Source organism: Cydia fagiglandana, chromosome 6 (genome assembly GCF_963556715.1).
Source record: "Cydia fagiglandana chromosome 6, ilCydFagi1.1, whole genome shotgun sequence".
In the NCBI taxonomy this organism is placed as follows: Eukaryota; Metazoa; Arthropoda; class Insecta; order Lepidoptera; family Tortricidae; genus Cydia; species Cydia fagiglandana.
Window position 1 is genome coordinate 9,462,613 of NC_085937.1, and position 12,600 is coordinate 9,475,212.

At 34.7% G+C, this 12,600-nt stretch overlaps 3 protein-coding genes and 1 long non-coding RNA gene across 5 annotated transcripts in view; 2 read left to right on the forward strand and 2 right to left on the reverse strand.

Annotated features, from left to right (window-relative positions):
• The window catches only part of LOC134665124 (protein split ends-like), a 23,874-nt gene extending 14,600 nt beyond the window's left edge, over positions 1 to 9,274 (reverse strand). For both annotated transcript variants that reach the window (XM_063521952.1, XM_063521951.1), the window contains exon 1: positions 9,113 to 9,274. In XM_063521952.1, coding sequence (XP_063378022.1) covers positions 9,113 to 9,169 — 57 coding nt within the window. In that variant the 5' untranslated portion in view covers positions 9,170 to 9,274. The remainder of the gene's footprint in view (positions 1 to 9,112) is intronic.
• A 290-nt stretch (positions 9,275 to 9,564) lies between these two features.
• Positions 9,565 to 11,232, reverse strand: LOC134665580 (uncharacterized). The gene is made up of 2 exons (XR_010098391.1): positions 11,116 to 11,232; positions 9,565 to 10,572 (listed from the first exon to the last, which is right to left on the reverse strand). It is a non-coding gene; the product is annotated as an uncharacterized LOC134665580 (long non-coding RNA).
• Positions 11,233 to 11,711: 479 nt separating this feature from the next.
• LOC134665128 (small integral membrane protein 4) lies at positions 11,712 to 12,249 on the forward strand. Its single transcript, XM_063521958.1, has one exon. The coding sequence runs from the start codon at positions 11,800 to 11,802 to the stop codon at positions 12,016 to 12,018; it is 219 nt and encodes a 72-aa protein (XP_063378028.1). The 5' UTR covers positions 11,712 to 11,799; the 3' UTR covers positions 12,019 to 12,249.
• LOC134665129 (ubiquinol-cytochrome-c reductase complex assembly factor 6) lies at positions 12,020 to 12,292 on the forward strand. The gene has a single exon (XM_063521959.1). The coding sequence runs from the start codon at positions 12,020 to 12,022 to the stop codon at positions 12,224 to 12,226; it is 207 nt and encodes a 68-aa protein (XP_063378029.1). The 3' UTR covers positions 12,227 to 12,292.
• Positions 12,293 to 12,600: the final 308 nt, after the last annotated feature.

The window sequence follows — 12,600 nt, forward strand, 5'->3', positions numbered from 1 at the left end:
GACCGGTACATATGTTAAATAAGAATTCTACATCAAACAATGCTTAGCAAATCAGTGAAAGGTGTTGTTATGTGTAATTGACATGACCACAATAATCTGTTGCGGCAAACAAAAGGAGGCTAATTTGTGTCACGCGCGAAATGTAGCGAAAGAGTTTCATTTCTGCGCTATTAACCTAAACTTTCTTAAACGTAGGTAATTTGAATTTTCTTCCAATTACAATTCTGCAATGAAAAAGACATCAACGCGGCTTTATCCTAAGATTATTTTATGGTGAGCAATATTCTAGGTTCCTACTAAGTACTGATACCTAATAATATCAACGTTCGTATCATAATTTGAATTTGCATTTTGCAATGAAAAAGACATCAACGCGGCTGCAATCTCAGATTACGTTCTTAAAATTACCTCGTTTTAATCATGTGCAGGCCTCAATTATGTATCAATCTAATCAATCTCTATCTATGCGGCTATCGAATGATCTAATTATTGACAAGACCAAGACCTTGTGGAGCCATGACCCGTCGCCGGGTGCCAGTCTCGTTGTAGGTACCAAACAATAAATTGAAGTGGCCAAGAGCGAGTTAGACTAGCGCGTGTAGAGAGCGCACTAAAATCGTTTTTCTCATGAAATGAGATTGATCGACAACCAATCGTAAAAGTACAAAATCTTGTTAAAGTATACTAAAAAAGTTAAATTTTGATGTTTTATTCATGTCATAGTTTACCCTAGAATTATATAATTATTTGCTCCCGGGAAGAATGTTCTTTTCTCTCTGTATTGGTTTCTATATTAAGCATGTATATTACCTGCCTTTGATAAGTTTCAATCAAAAGTCATGTCGAGGGATGTAATGGATCGATGCACTTACACAGAACCCTAATAATGTACCTACATAACCCGTAATTGCTAATAATAAAGTTTTCTATGAATATAAGAGCGCAAAAACTACATTTTATTACGAAATACTTTTATAGAAACTAGTTTTTACCTACCTTACCTATTCGACTTGAAGATACTCTTACAAAAAATCAAAACCATTCGAATTTTGTTACGTTCACCTTTATTTATGTGCTTTAAAAATGCTTGTTAGTATATACTTTTATAATATGTATACAGTGTGGAAAGATAAGTCGGGCCCTGGAGGGAAACAACCTTAAATCCTTAAGCTGGCTCATTTTACTTAAAGGAGACATTCCTTTATTTTTAAAAAGAAACAAAACTGCATTCAAAGATTTTCTAAAACTCGCTTGCCTCGCCCGGGACTCGAACCGACTAAAAATTAAAAAAAATAAAAACTCGCAATTTTATTGTACTAGTCGATACAGTTAATGTTAATGATAACATTTCTCCAAGAAACATTAGGTCTTACACTCGTCTGTCGTACAAAATATCCATAAAATCTAATATTTAATACTCAAGATTTTATTAGACAAGCAAAATTTAAGAAAAAAAGAAAAATTCTTTGAATGCAGTTTTGTTTATTTTTTTAAATAAAGGAATGTCTCCTTTATGTAAAATGAGCCAGCTTAAGGATTTAAGGTAGTTTCCCTCCAGGGCCCGACTTATCTTTCCATCCTGTATATAACTAGTCTGCAAAAAAAAATACGTTGGTTACAAATTGTGATACAGTAGAGGTAGAGCTAATCTAAATTGTAAATCATGGCCAGAGCTACACATTGTGTAGGTAGGTAGGTATACTTCAGTTTTTGTTAAAGCAAATTGACACGTTTGAAAATAAGTTCAATACCAGATGTCGTACACGTATTCTAAACAATTTAAATCAATACACGCCCACCATTCACCTGCCGAAATTGTAAAAAACCACGAGTCCACGTTCATAAAGCAAATATGACCGGTTGTTTATTTTATTCGTTCTATGATGTCTTCATCCAATGATCGTGAACTGAGTTATTTCATGGAAAGAATAAGCTTTGATCTATCTATCTATACAGTACTTAATTACAGTTTGTTTCATCACAACAAGAATTACTCTTACTAGGACTCAAACCCAGGGCCTCTTTCGTAGGCAGGGTTAGTACCGGTGACTAGGCTACGCAAGTCCTTCAAAAGTTCATTGGTAGATACAGTAGAGCATAATTGTTTTCCATCATATTTTCTCGGAAACGTTCGTATTCCACTTCAGTCAATCTCAGTCATAGAAGGTAGCATCCTATAGAAGTGGTATACGCGTGTCTCCGTGAGGGACAAAACATACGCAATGCGACAATATTAAAAACACGTTTTAACATTCCTGATAACATACCAAAAACAATCTACGTAATTCGGTCGGGTTATTTGTTGCCCGCCAATAAACCATACTAAATTTATGATGGGGAGCAAACAACGTGAGGCTGTAAGTCTGTAATAAGTCCATCTTGTTCGGTCGTTTGCCCCCCCCCCCCCCGTTTCATCTCTATATTATTGTACCTCTATGATCTCAGTACTTATTGTACCGACTGACTGAAATAGCAAGACATTAGACACGTTCGTATTCGTACGTTTCCGTGAAAATACGATAGAAAATAATTATGCACTACGATCTCTAACATCTTTACAATTTCCTATCAATAGTTGTCTAACAAATGTCATTATGAAGTCAATGATTTCTTATCCATCCTACCTTACACATTGTTTGGCTATCACTATCACTATCAGTTACCTATAGGATAAGTAGGGTAGGGTCACTTAGTTACCTAATACCTAACTATGTATTTAAATTTGCTCCGTATCTTATCATATCACCAACGTAAATAATAATATATGTTGAACTAAAATGTTGCAATGGTGTTTGTGGGCAGAAAAGTTACTTAGTTAAAAAGTGAGCTTATGTTTTTATTCAAAAGTTCACCAAGATTATATTTATTGATGACCATTGTCATGTCATTGGGGTCAACTGGTCACCTACGCGTCTAAGAGACAGTAAGTAATAGGTACGAGTAGCTACACCTGCAGTGCATAATTGTTTTCCATCGTATTTTCTCGGAAACGTCTGCATTTTTGACATGCTACTTCAGTCAATCTCAGTACTTTTTGTACTGAGACTGACTGAAATATCAAGACACGTTCGTACGTTTCCGTGAAAATACGATGGAAAATAATTGAATGCGCTACAACTGTACATTTATTATTATATTATAGTAGTTATAAATGTTATAATAGTATGTGACAAGAAAGAAAACTACTTAACTAAGCGGAATTTTGCGTTTTATGTTACGTTACGACAAAACGTTTTGTGTTGTTAACTAGGTAGGTACTTACCTACTACCCATTGTTCGGAACAGCGACACTTTCCAATTTAATGACATTCGGATGTTGGGACTAGTTTCTATTCTAGCATTGTTCGTAATACAACTCTACCTACATTAACCTTTTAACCGCCAGCAATTTTTGATCGAGCGTGTTCGTGTCGCCACCGACAGTAATTGTATCACGCAGAGTAAGGTTGACATAGTTACGGGAGTTATAAATGTGCTGTAAAAACCAAATCAGATCTTTGTCTTATTTATCAGACTGTGGCGAAAAGAGCTGGATATGTAATGTCTTATATATCAGACTCTGGCGGTTAAAGGGTTAATGTCTATTTACAAACAATGATAGGTAATTCATATCAATGCAATTATTATCGTAGAGCAGGAACAAAGTCAGAAATCACTGACAAAAACATTACAGGGGGCCGATTTTTGAATTTCGACCACTCGATTTCGTGTATTTCGTTAAATAATATCTCCACTACTAGGCGTTTCAATTCTACTAATAGATTTGAAATCGAGTGATCAATACCAGTAGATTCCAAATTTCGATCGCTCGTATTTCAAAAATTAGCATTTCGCCGTTTTCCACCGATTTTCGAGTGACGAAATCGAGCGATCGAAGTTCAAAAATCGGCCCCCAGTACGTGAAATGAATTAATGATTGTGATGCTGTCGGTAGCGTCAACAAAAACTTTAGTATGTATATATATATTAATTCCTGGATTAGCTTATTTGGAAGTAAAATCGTGAACCTAAAAAGATAAGTCAACTTTTTCAGTCATATTCTGTCCTTGATTTTGTAGTTACTAAGGATTAAAAAACTTCCTATTCTAAAAACAAACGTTTAGATTGCAACCTAAGTTACGAAAAGCCACTTGCGTAATTAGCAACAACACGATCATACTAAGTAGTAGGTATGCAGTTGAGATGCGCTGCAAGTTCTAATTTTAATTAACAGGAAGTTGTCTAATAGACAAAGCGATCAGTAGCTTCCTCGCATCCGTCGCGACTTTCTCCGTTCGATAATCGCTACGGATCCGCGATCTCCATTGTGTTACCTACTAGAAATATATGGCGCACTATCTCACGACTTGTGACTTGCCATGCGTTGCGTTTTTTTTTATAGCTGTCACGTAACCCATATGGGATCATTGCCGGTTTTATAATCATTAGAATACCTAGGTTAGGTACAGTTAGCTACGATAATGTTTATGCGTCTAGTACGCTAAAATATTAACAGCGACTCTCGCTGTAGAGTCGGTTGAAACATTATGTATTTTTCATTTCTCATGCAAAGTGGGTCAGTTTATCTATGAAGCGGACTGAAAGTGATGCGTTTGTGCGCTAGGGATTTTTATTTGTTTTTTAACGATACCTACCTATAGGTACTATAAACTATAAGCTATTAAAATTTGGTACTTAATAGATTTGTTGTAAAATTTCCATTTTGGTATTAAACTCTCCATTTCATAAATAACGATACTTTTACCTAAATTTCAAACTGAAAGTACCCTCAAAAAATACTATAAAAGTTCATACTCAGTCATGTTTCTTTTCTTAATAAATGTACAATTATACTTTTCTCGTAGGTATTCGAAATGAAAACTAGATTACTCGGGTCGGGTTGGATGAAAGGCACCATTTCATCCCTTAGTTCAAAATCTACTATTTTAATGCGTTTTTATTTTTGCATTGGACTGTAAACACCTGAAAAGTTTCATTTTCCAATTATGCCTCCATATACGAGTAGGCAGTTATGATTAATAGGCGCAAAATTGATCCAAGTTATGCGTGTATAGGCCAAGCAATAAGAAGTTATAGAGGGAAATGCTAGGAACACAATTTTTTACTACGTAACTTTGTTTGGACTAGTTAGGAGGTGAACATATCAAAAGTCCCCGGCCGTAGCTCCGGTGCTGGGGGGTAGAGGGGGGAAAGGAGGTCTCATTTTTCGGTTTTTCACTTATATCTTGGAAACTTTGCGTCTTAGCGACATGACTACTAAGACAAACCAAAAGCTGATAAAATTTGTTACAAGTTTTATTCAGTCAAGTTTTTCGATATCTTGAATAGTTTTTGAGATATCCGCTCTTGAAAGTTTATCTAGGGCTTTCAATTTTATCTTGATATTTACATTAGTGACGCTGCTAGACCGTGTTTGGTATCATTTTCGTATAAATCGGGGGTGCTGAATTCAGTTTTGGTATCACATTGACACCATTCCTAAGAAAAAACATATAAACTTTAAACAAATACCTTTTTTTTTAATTCCTCTTCACGCTTAAACCGCTCAACCGATTTAATTGAAATTTGGTATACAGATATTTCGAGTCCCAAGACAGGACATAAGATACTTTTTATCTCAATAATCATCCTTTAAAGTTGTGAAATGGAGTATGGGGGGAATTCAACTTCGTCGACGAAACTGAATTCCTGAGGTTAATACTGCTCAAGGTAAGGTTTGAAGTCATATTTGGTATCATTTTCATCTAAATCACAGATGTATTCCGTCCTAAATTTCATCTAAACCGGTTCAGCGGTTATTGACTCCCCGTACAAACTTCCACCCCACTTTTCACACCCTCAAAAGATGCTTTTGGTTATTAAAACTATCCTATGTTCTGTGTCGAGACTGAAACTATTTCTATACCAAATTTCAACGAAATTGGTTCAGCAGTTTAAGCGTGAAGAGGGATTTAAAAAAATATTCGTTTTTAAATTTTGGTTTTACTTCGGAATAGTGTCAATGTGATACCATAAATGAATTCAACACCCCCGATTTATACGAAAATGATACCAAACATGGCCTAACAGCTTCACTGACGTAGATATCAAGATAAAATTAAAATCCCTAAATAAACTTTCAAGAGCGGGTATCTCAAAAACTATTCATGATATCGAAAAACTTGACTGGATAAAACTAATTTTATCAGCTTTCGGTTTGTCTTAGTAGTAATGTCGCTAAGACGCAAAGTTTCCAAGATATCAATGAAAAACCGAAAAATTCGACCTTCTTACGCCCCTCTACCCCCTAGCAGCGGGGCTACAGCCGGGGACTTTTGATATGTTCACCTCCTAACTAGTCCAAACAAAGTTACGGAGTCAAAAATTGTGTTCCTAGCATTTCCCTCTACAACGTTTTTTGAGCATTCATTTCTTGACCTAATAGGTATTCAGTGAGATTGTAGGTAGGTACCTATATAAAAAATCCGTAACGCTTTTTCAGCTTGCGTCCTATGTGATCCTGGGTTTCCGTTTGTTTTGGCCTTACCAGAGGCAAAAGTTGGTCTTTCTAAAGCGTTTCAATACGGCATTTCATGGATAGGTACCTAGATGATTTTAATATTAGGTAATCCAGAAAATGAAAACGAGTATTAGATATCCACGCGAGGTTTTTTTACCCAGTAGAGTTTGTTTTTTAAGTCGTAATCCAGGCTAACACCAAACCAGACGGGCTATAATAAAGTTGCTCATAAAAATACAAAAAGCAAAGTGGACGTATGCGGCATATTTATGTTCCATAAAATAAAATTGAAGAAACAAAGAAAAACGAGACACCGTGCCGGACAGGTCTGCGGGACCTCTTTCCGATGTTGAACCTTACCGTAACGGTACACTAGTGTCATTTAGGTTTTGAGGCAATAGCCTAGCTATGTAGCTCGGGCAATCGCGTCATTCCAAGTTTTAAATACCGTATAAGGAAAGACAACTTTACTCTTTTGGCAATGACCGCTTCTTAATCGAAATGCCATAAGTATAACCGGTAAGGAACATAGCTATATCGTCTACATATACTATATCATCACCTATCTTTCGCATTCTCATCAGCGTTTGATTAGCAACTAGGGATTCCACTTAACATATTCCATATTATGGAATTTTCATATTTGGTAGTTAAATGATTTCTAAAGCATGTCAAATGATAGGCAAGTCTGCATAGTTAGTTCTTACAGTGTCGTTTTAAAAGCATTGTTAAGACTGAAACTTTTTTTTAGTACGACAGGTTTTAGTATTTGTTATGTAAACTTATACAAGGAACCCAACTAGCAAAAAAGTCTCAGATTGCGCACTTTATAAGAGTAGTGAGCTTATAGCGCTCTTATTTTTGTTTTGAACTTGTCATCGCTCTTATATTAGTCTTAGACAAGCTAATACGCACTTTAGTAAGTTTAGTCTTATTACCTAGTCTTATATATGTATATTAGAGCATTTTATAATACCATTATAAGCCTCTCGCTCTTACAATAACATTTACTAAGTCTCATTGAACTTGAGAGTACCTGGTCTTATATCCACATTCTCTAAGTTCATTTGATCTTATAATAGACTTTCTAAATGCTATTATAAGAATGTAAGACTAATATCAACATGGCATAATACTATTATGAGCCTCTCGCTCTTACAATAACATTTACTAAGTCTCATTGAACTTGAGAGTACTTGGTCTTATATCCACATTCTCTAAGTTCATTTGATCTTATATTAGACTTTCTAAATGCTATTATAAGAATGTAAGGCTAATATCAACATAGCATAATACTATTATAAGCCTCTTGCTCTTACAACAACATTTACGAAGTCTCATTGAACTTGAGAGTACGTGGTCTTATATCCACATTCTCTAAGTTCATTTGATCTTATATTAGACTTTATAAATGCTATTATAAGAATGTAAGACTAATATCAACATAGCATAATACTATTATAAGCCTCTTGCTCTTACAACAACATTTACGAAGTCTCATTGAACTTGAGAGTACCTGGTCTTATATCCTCATTCTCTTAGTTCATTTGATTTTATATTAGATTTCTAAATGCTATTGTAAGAATGTAAGACTAATATTAACATAGCATAAGAACACTGTAAGTACGTACTTTTCTGATCTTACTAAAGCTATAATAAGATCAACAGCAGCACTTTAGTAAGATATTAGAGTGATATAAGATCAAGACACTTATATCACAATAGAGAAGATCAATATCAGATGGTTTGATCTTAAATCGTTTTTGGGAACACTATTGTTAGTATAAGTAATTCAACATGGCCACATCATTTGTATTCAGAATGCTTAAAATACTCTAATAGTGCACTTGAAAAATGCACCTACATCAATGGCTGACTATCAATACAAAATAAAGAAATAAAATAATTATAAAAATATTCAAACACCATATTTGAGTAGGCGCATAAAGTTTGAAGTGTAAAACAGGGTCTACTTTACAATAAATAATATTTTCCCATGTGAATACTTACCCTGAAACATAAACAGACGATGATAAACAGCACGTTATTATATTTAAACGTAATTCATAAAAAGTATGATAAACACTTACACTAATATGTTTTTGTCACGTTGCAGTTAATTTCACCCGTATATTTATACTTCACAAATAGAATGTTTCAAACCAAAATAAGCTTATTTAGGCTTACAAGATTCTAACGTTCGACCAATATAAGCCTATGTAGGCTTACAAGATACTTACGTTCGACCAATATAAGCCTATGTAGGCTTACAAGATACTTACGTTCGACCAATATAAGCCTATGTAGGCTTACAAGATACTTACGTAAAAGCGATATTAGCCTAAAGCAGCTTAATATAGTTTTGAAAAAGATTACTGTGAATGCAAACAACATTCAATTAGACTGATATTAGAACGATATTAAAATAAATACGCTTATGCTTTGTGCCCAAACCCGGGCTTATACGATGATATAAAATCAATATAAGAGCGACAAAATTGTAGTCTAGAGACTGTTGTTAGCGTGATTTTGCTAGTTGGGAAGTTATTGATAAGCTTTAGTGGGGTCGCGTAAGCTCGGTCGAGCGGAGGGTAACATACGCGGCGGCCTCACCTTCCCATATTCGGCGGCTCCAGCCCACTCCCGCCGCCATTGACCTGCCACTTCCATTTCAGTGAGACTTGCTCTCGATCGCTGCAGCTACAGTCGGGAGCGCTCGCTCGTTCGTTGCGCGTACGTCCGCGCACCGCGCTGGCTAGAAGCCTACTGGCGCGTACGCAGCGCCGAAGCCTTCCGCAGCCCACATAATGTTGTTTCAAGATCGTTATTAGCAAAAACGATACCGATTCGGTGTCAACGCCCACGGCGAACTTAAATCTGCCGCCCAGACTACCGGCCCACACGTCGCGTTATCCTTATCCTGCTGCTGTACAAGGATTTCCTTTACTAGGCATTCAACTATTCAGTTTTCATGTCAGGGGCTACTCAATCATTTAGTCCAAGAATTCAAAAGTTATATGACAGGTAGGTGAAAGTGTAGGGTCATTTTTAAAAATAACAATGAGTAAAAGCTTATAAATTTAATTAATTAGTAAAATTATTCATTACACAGTCATCAGCCACAAAAGTTTACACATAATTTAATACAACTGAAACATTGGAAAAGAAAAAAACAGCATTTAAAAAGAACAAACAAAAAAGGAAAATCATTTAACCCTTTATAAGGCCCGTTGACAGGGACGTGCTATCGCAGAATTTGTTGCAGCTATCAGAAGCCTACATTTCAAAAATCTATTTTAAAAGCAAGTTGAATATTCAATTAATGCAAACGATTTTGAGCCCTATTATTAAAACAGTATGGTTGAATTTCTGATTGAGCGTATGTGGTCGATATATCGCCTCTGCCTTATAAAGGGTTAATGAAAATTAAAGATTTACTTAAGGACTAAAATGTATCATAAATGTTTAATTAGGTATTTATATCACAGTTGGTTTGCAGGTAATCAATATAATAACTTAATTCATCATGTTTGCACTTCCTCAGCTCATTGATTTGAAGTAGAGCATCACTCTTATCCTTATTTCTTGTATTGACACATCTTGTAAAAAATGCCAGTAAAACTTCAGATGTTTGGTTCGTCAGGCAAAAATTGTAAAACAGTTTCTGTTCACAGCTGAAATTTCCGTGCAACCCTGCCTTAAAATATCTGTAGAATAACTGTTGTTCATTTTCCACCATGCCTTCAATATCCAGCCATTCTTGAGAAGTAAGACCAAATAACATGCCAACAACAGGCCCCCTCAGGACACATACTGTTTGACCGGCTCTGTCTCCTATTTTTACAGTAGCAGCTGAGTAAACTTGGCCCCTGTATCGGTTTATTTTAACAGATTCCAAGTAGAAGTCCGTCAACAATCCCCAGCTTTCACTGTGCAATTTCAGCCGTTTGGCTTCTGACAATTTGATGGGTGGTACAGTTGCAATATAATTCCGGTCATATTTTGACTTTTTTGCATTTACTTGGTTGGACATTCATTCCACATTCGCTTTACTAAAATGTCTCTAGTTTACTCTGAAATAATTAAATATTTGTTTTTTAGTTGGCAAGAACACTTCTGAAAGACCTAAAGGAATTTTTTAAGTAAGATGGATTTGATAAAGAAAATATGCCGTCATAGAATAACTTTTTGTACAAACTTTTATATTTGTAGATGCCTTTCAGAATTTATTAGGACTGCACAATAAAGTAACGGAATTCGATTTATGACAGAACGGAAAAAATATCAGTGTACCAAAATTTAAGGACTAACTATATTAACATTTAATTATCTATACATGGGCACATAATTGGATGCACACAATACTGATATCACAAGGAAGATTAAAAAACTAGGTGCAGATATTTCAAAGTTAGTTTTGCTTGACAGATGGCTTAATAACTTGGATTATCTACTTTAACACATTTACTACCAAACTAGGTATTGCTATAAACATCTATCACACAAATCTCACTTGCAAGGATAAACAAATAGGAGTTATTTACGGAAACATAACCTGACGAAATCCTAGGAAATTGGTAAGAAATAGGTACTTAAATTAATGTCATATAACTCACGTAGCATTAATTAGATGATGAGAAACTAACCCAATCAGTTCTTATTCACGTTCTACATCAAATCAAAGCATTTTAATATTACACAAACAATATTTCAAATAAACCAAAGACTAGTTTATTAACCTAAAATTTGAAATGTCAATTATAGTAATGGTGCGTTCCATATACGTACAACATACATGTTTTATTTAAACTTAATTTCAAGACTTTATGAGCCTCTCAGTGATATTGTATATTAAAGAAATGTTTAATAACGTGATTAGTTAAGTAAACTAGTATTTAAACAAATTTTAAGTAGATACTGACCAAATTGAAATATTTATTACGATTATGAATGCATTTTTTATTTGACAAGGTTGGGGAACGATCAAATATTGCAAGATATTACTCCTAATAGCAAAACTATTTTTTACCCAAAAGCGCTTTACAAGGTGATATTCAGTTTGTGTAAAAGATATATGTATATATAAATATATTAAACAGGTACATGATAGCATAATATGTACTGTAAGTTCGTGATTTACTGTTGATATCTAACAGCAATAACTATTCGTTCAATAGTACCTGAACGTCCATTCCGTGCTGTGACTTTGACATTGACGTAAACATAGGCTTATAGGTTAGATTCAGATGGAATGTTATGCAAGAAATTATTTTTTACTTTTATTAGTTCACATTTGAAATATGAGAATAGGCTGGCTACATAAACTAGTGAACAAATGGCCTGGGAAAAAGACATTTGGCATGTATAGGTTCTTACCTATATTCTTTGTTCTTGGAGCATCTTTGGAGTTTTCAATGATAAACTGGAGAGTGGGTGAAGTGAACTTTTACAATACTTTTAAAAAGAGGCAAGCACACGACATTGTTGAAGACAAAATCAAGAAATATTCGTCACTTTGAAATGCCTGTGGGAGTGACTTGGGGGCAGTACATGGCTTTCACGGCCGCGGCTGCGTTTTCTATGCTAGCTGGCTCGCAGATAGTTCACCAGTACTACAAGCCCTTGAAAGATCTAAATGAATACATAAATAAGGAGCTGAAGAACTTGCCTCCTAATGTACAGGAAAAGATAAGGCAGGAATTGCAAGATGAAGGTGTTCTTAAATAATTTCCTGCGAGTAGGATCATTGAGTGAGCATTTAATTTGTATAATATATTCATAGTTACAAATCAACATTTGTTTAAATATACTCTTCATAAAATAGTAGTAGTAGTAGTAGAAATTTGTTTATTATTTATTTCATAGACTGTAACCTTTATAAAACATACAAACACTATTTTTTTTATTTGGATAATTATATGTACCTATAATCAAAATCATGAGGTTTTTCCATTCTAACAAGGGAAGTTATGTGATACATTTTTCATAAACTTGTAGAATGTATGGAAATGTTTTTCTTTTTGTATCCAATCAGAAGAGCTTGCAGTGAAGGAATATAACATACAACTTTCTAAATGAATCAAAAATGGTTGGTGCACTTT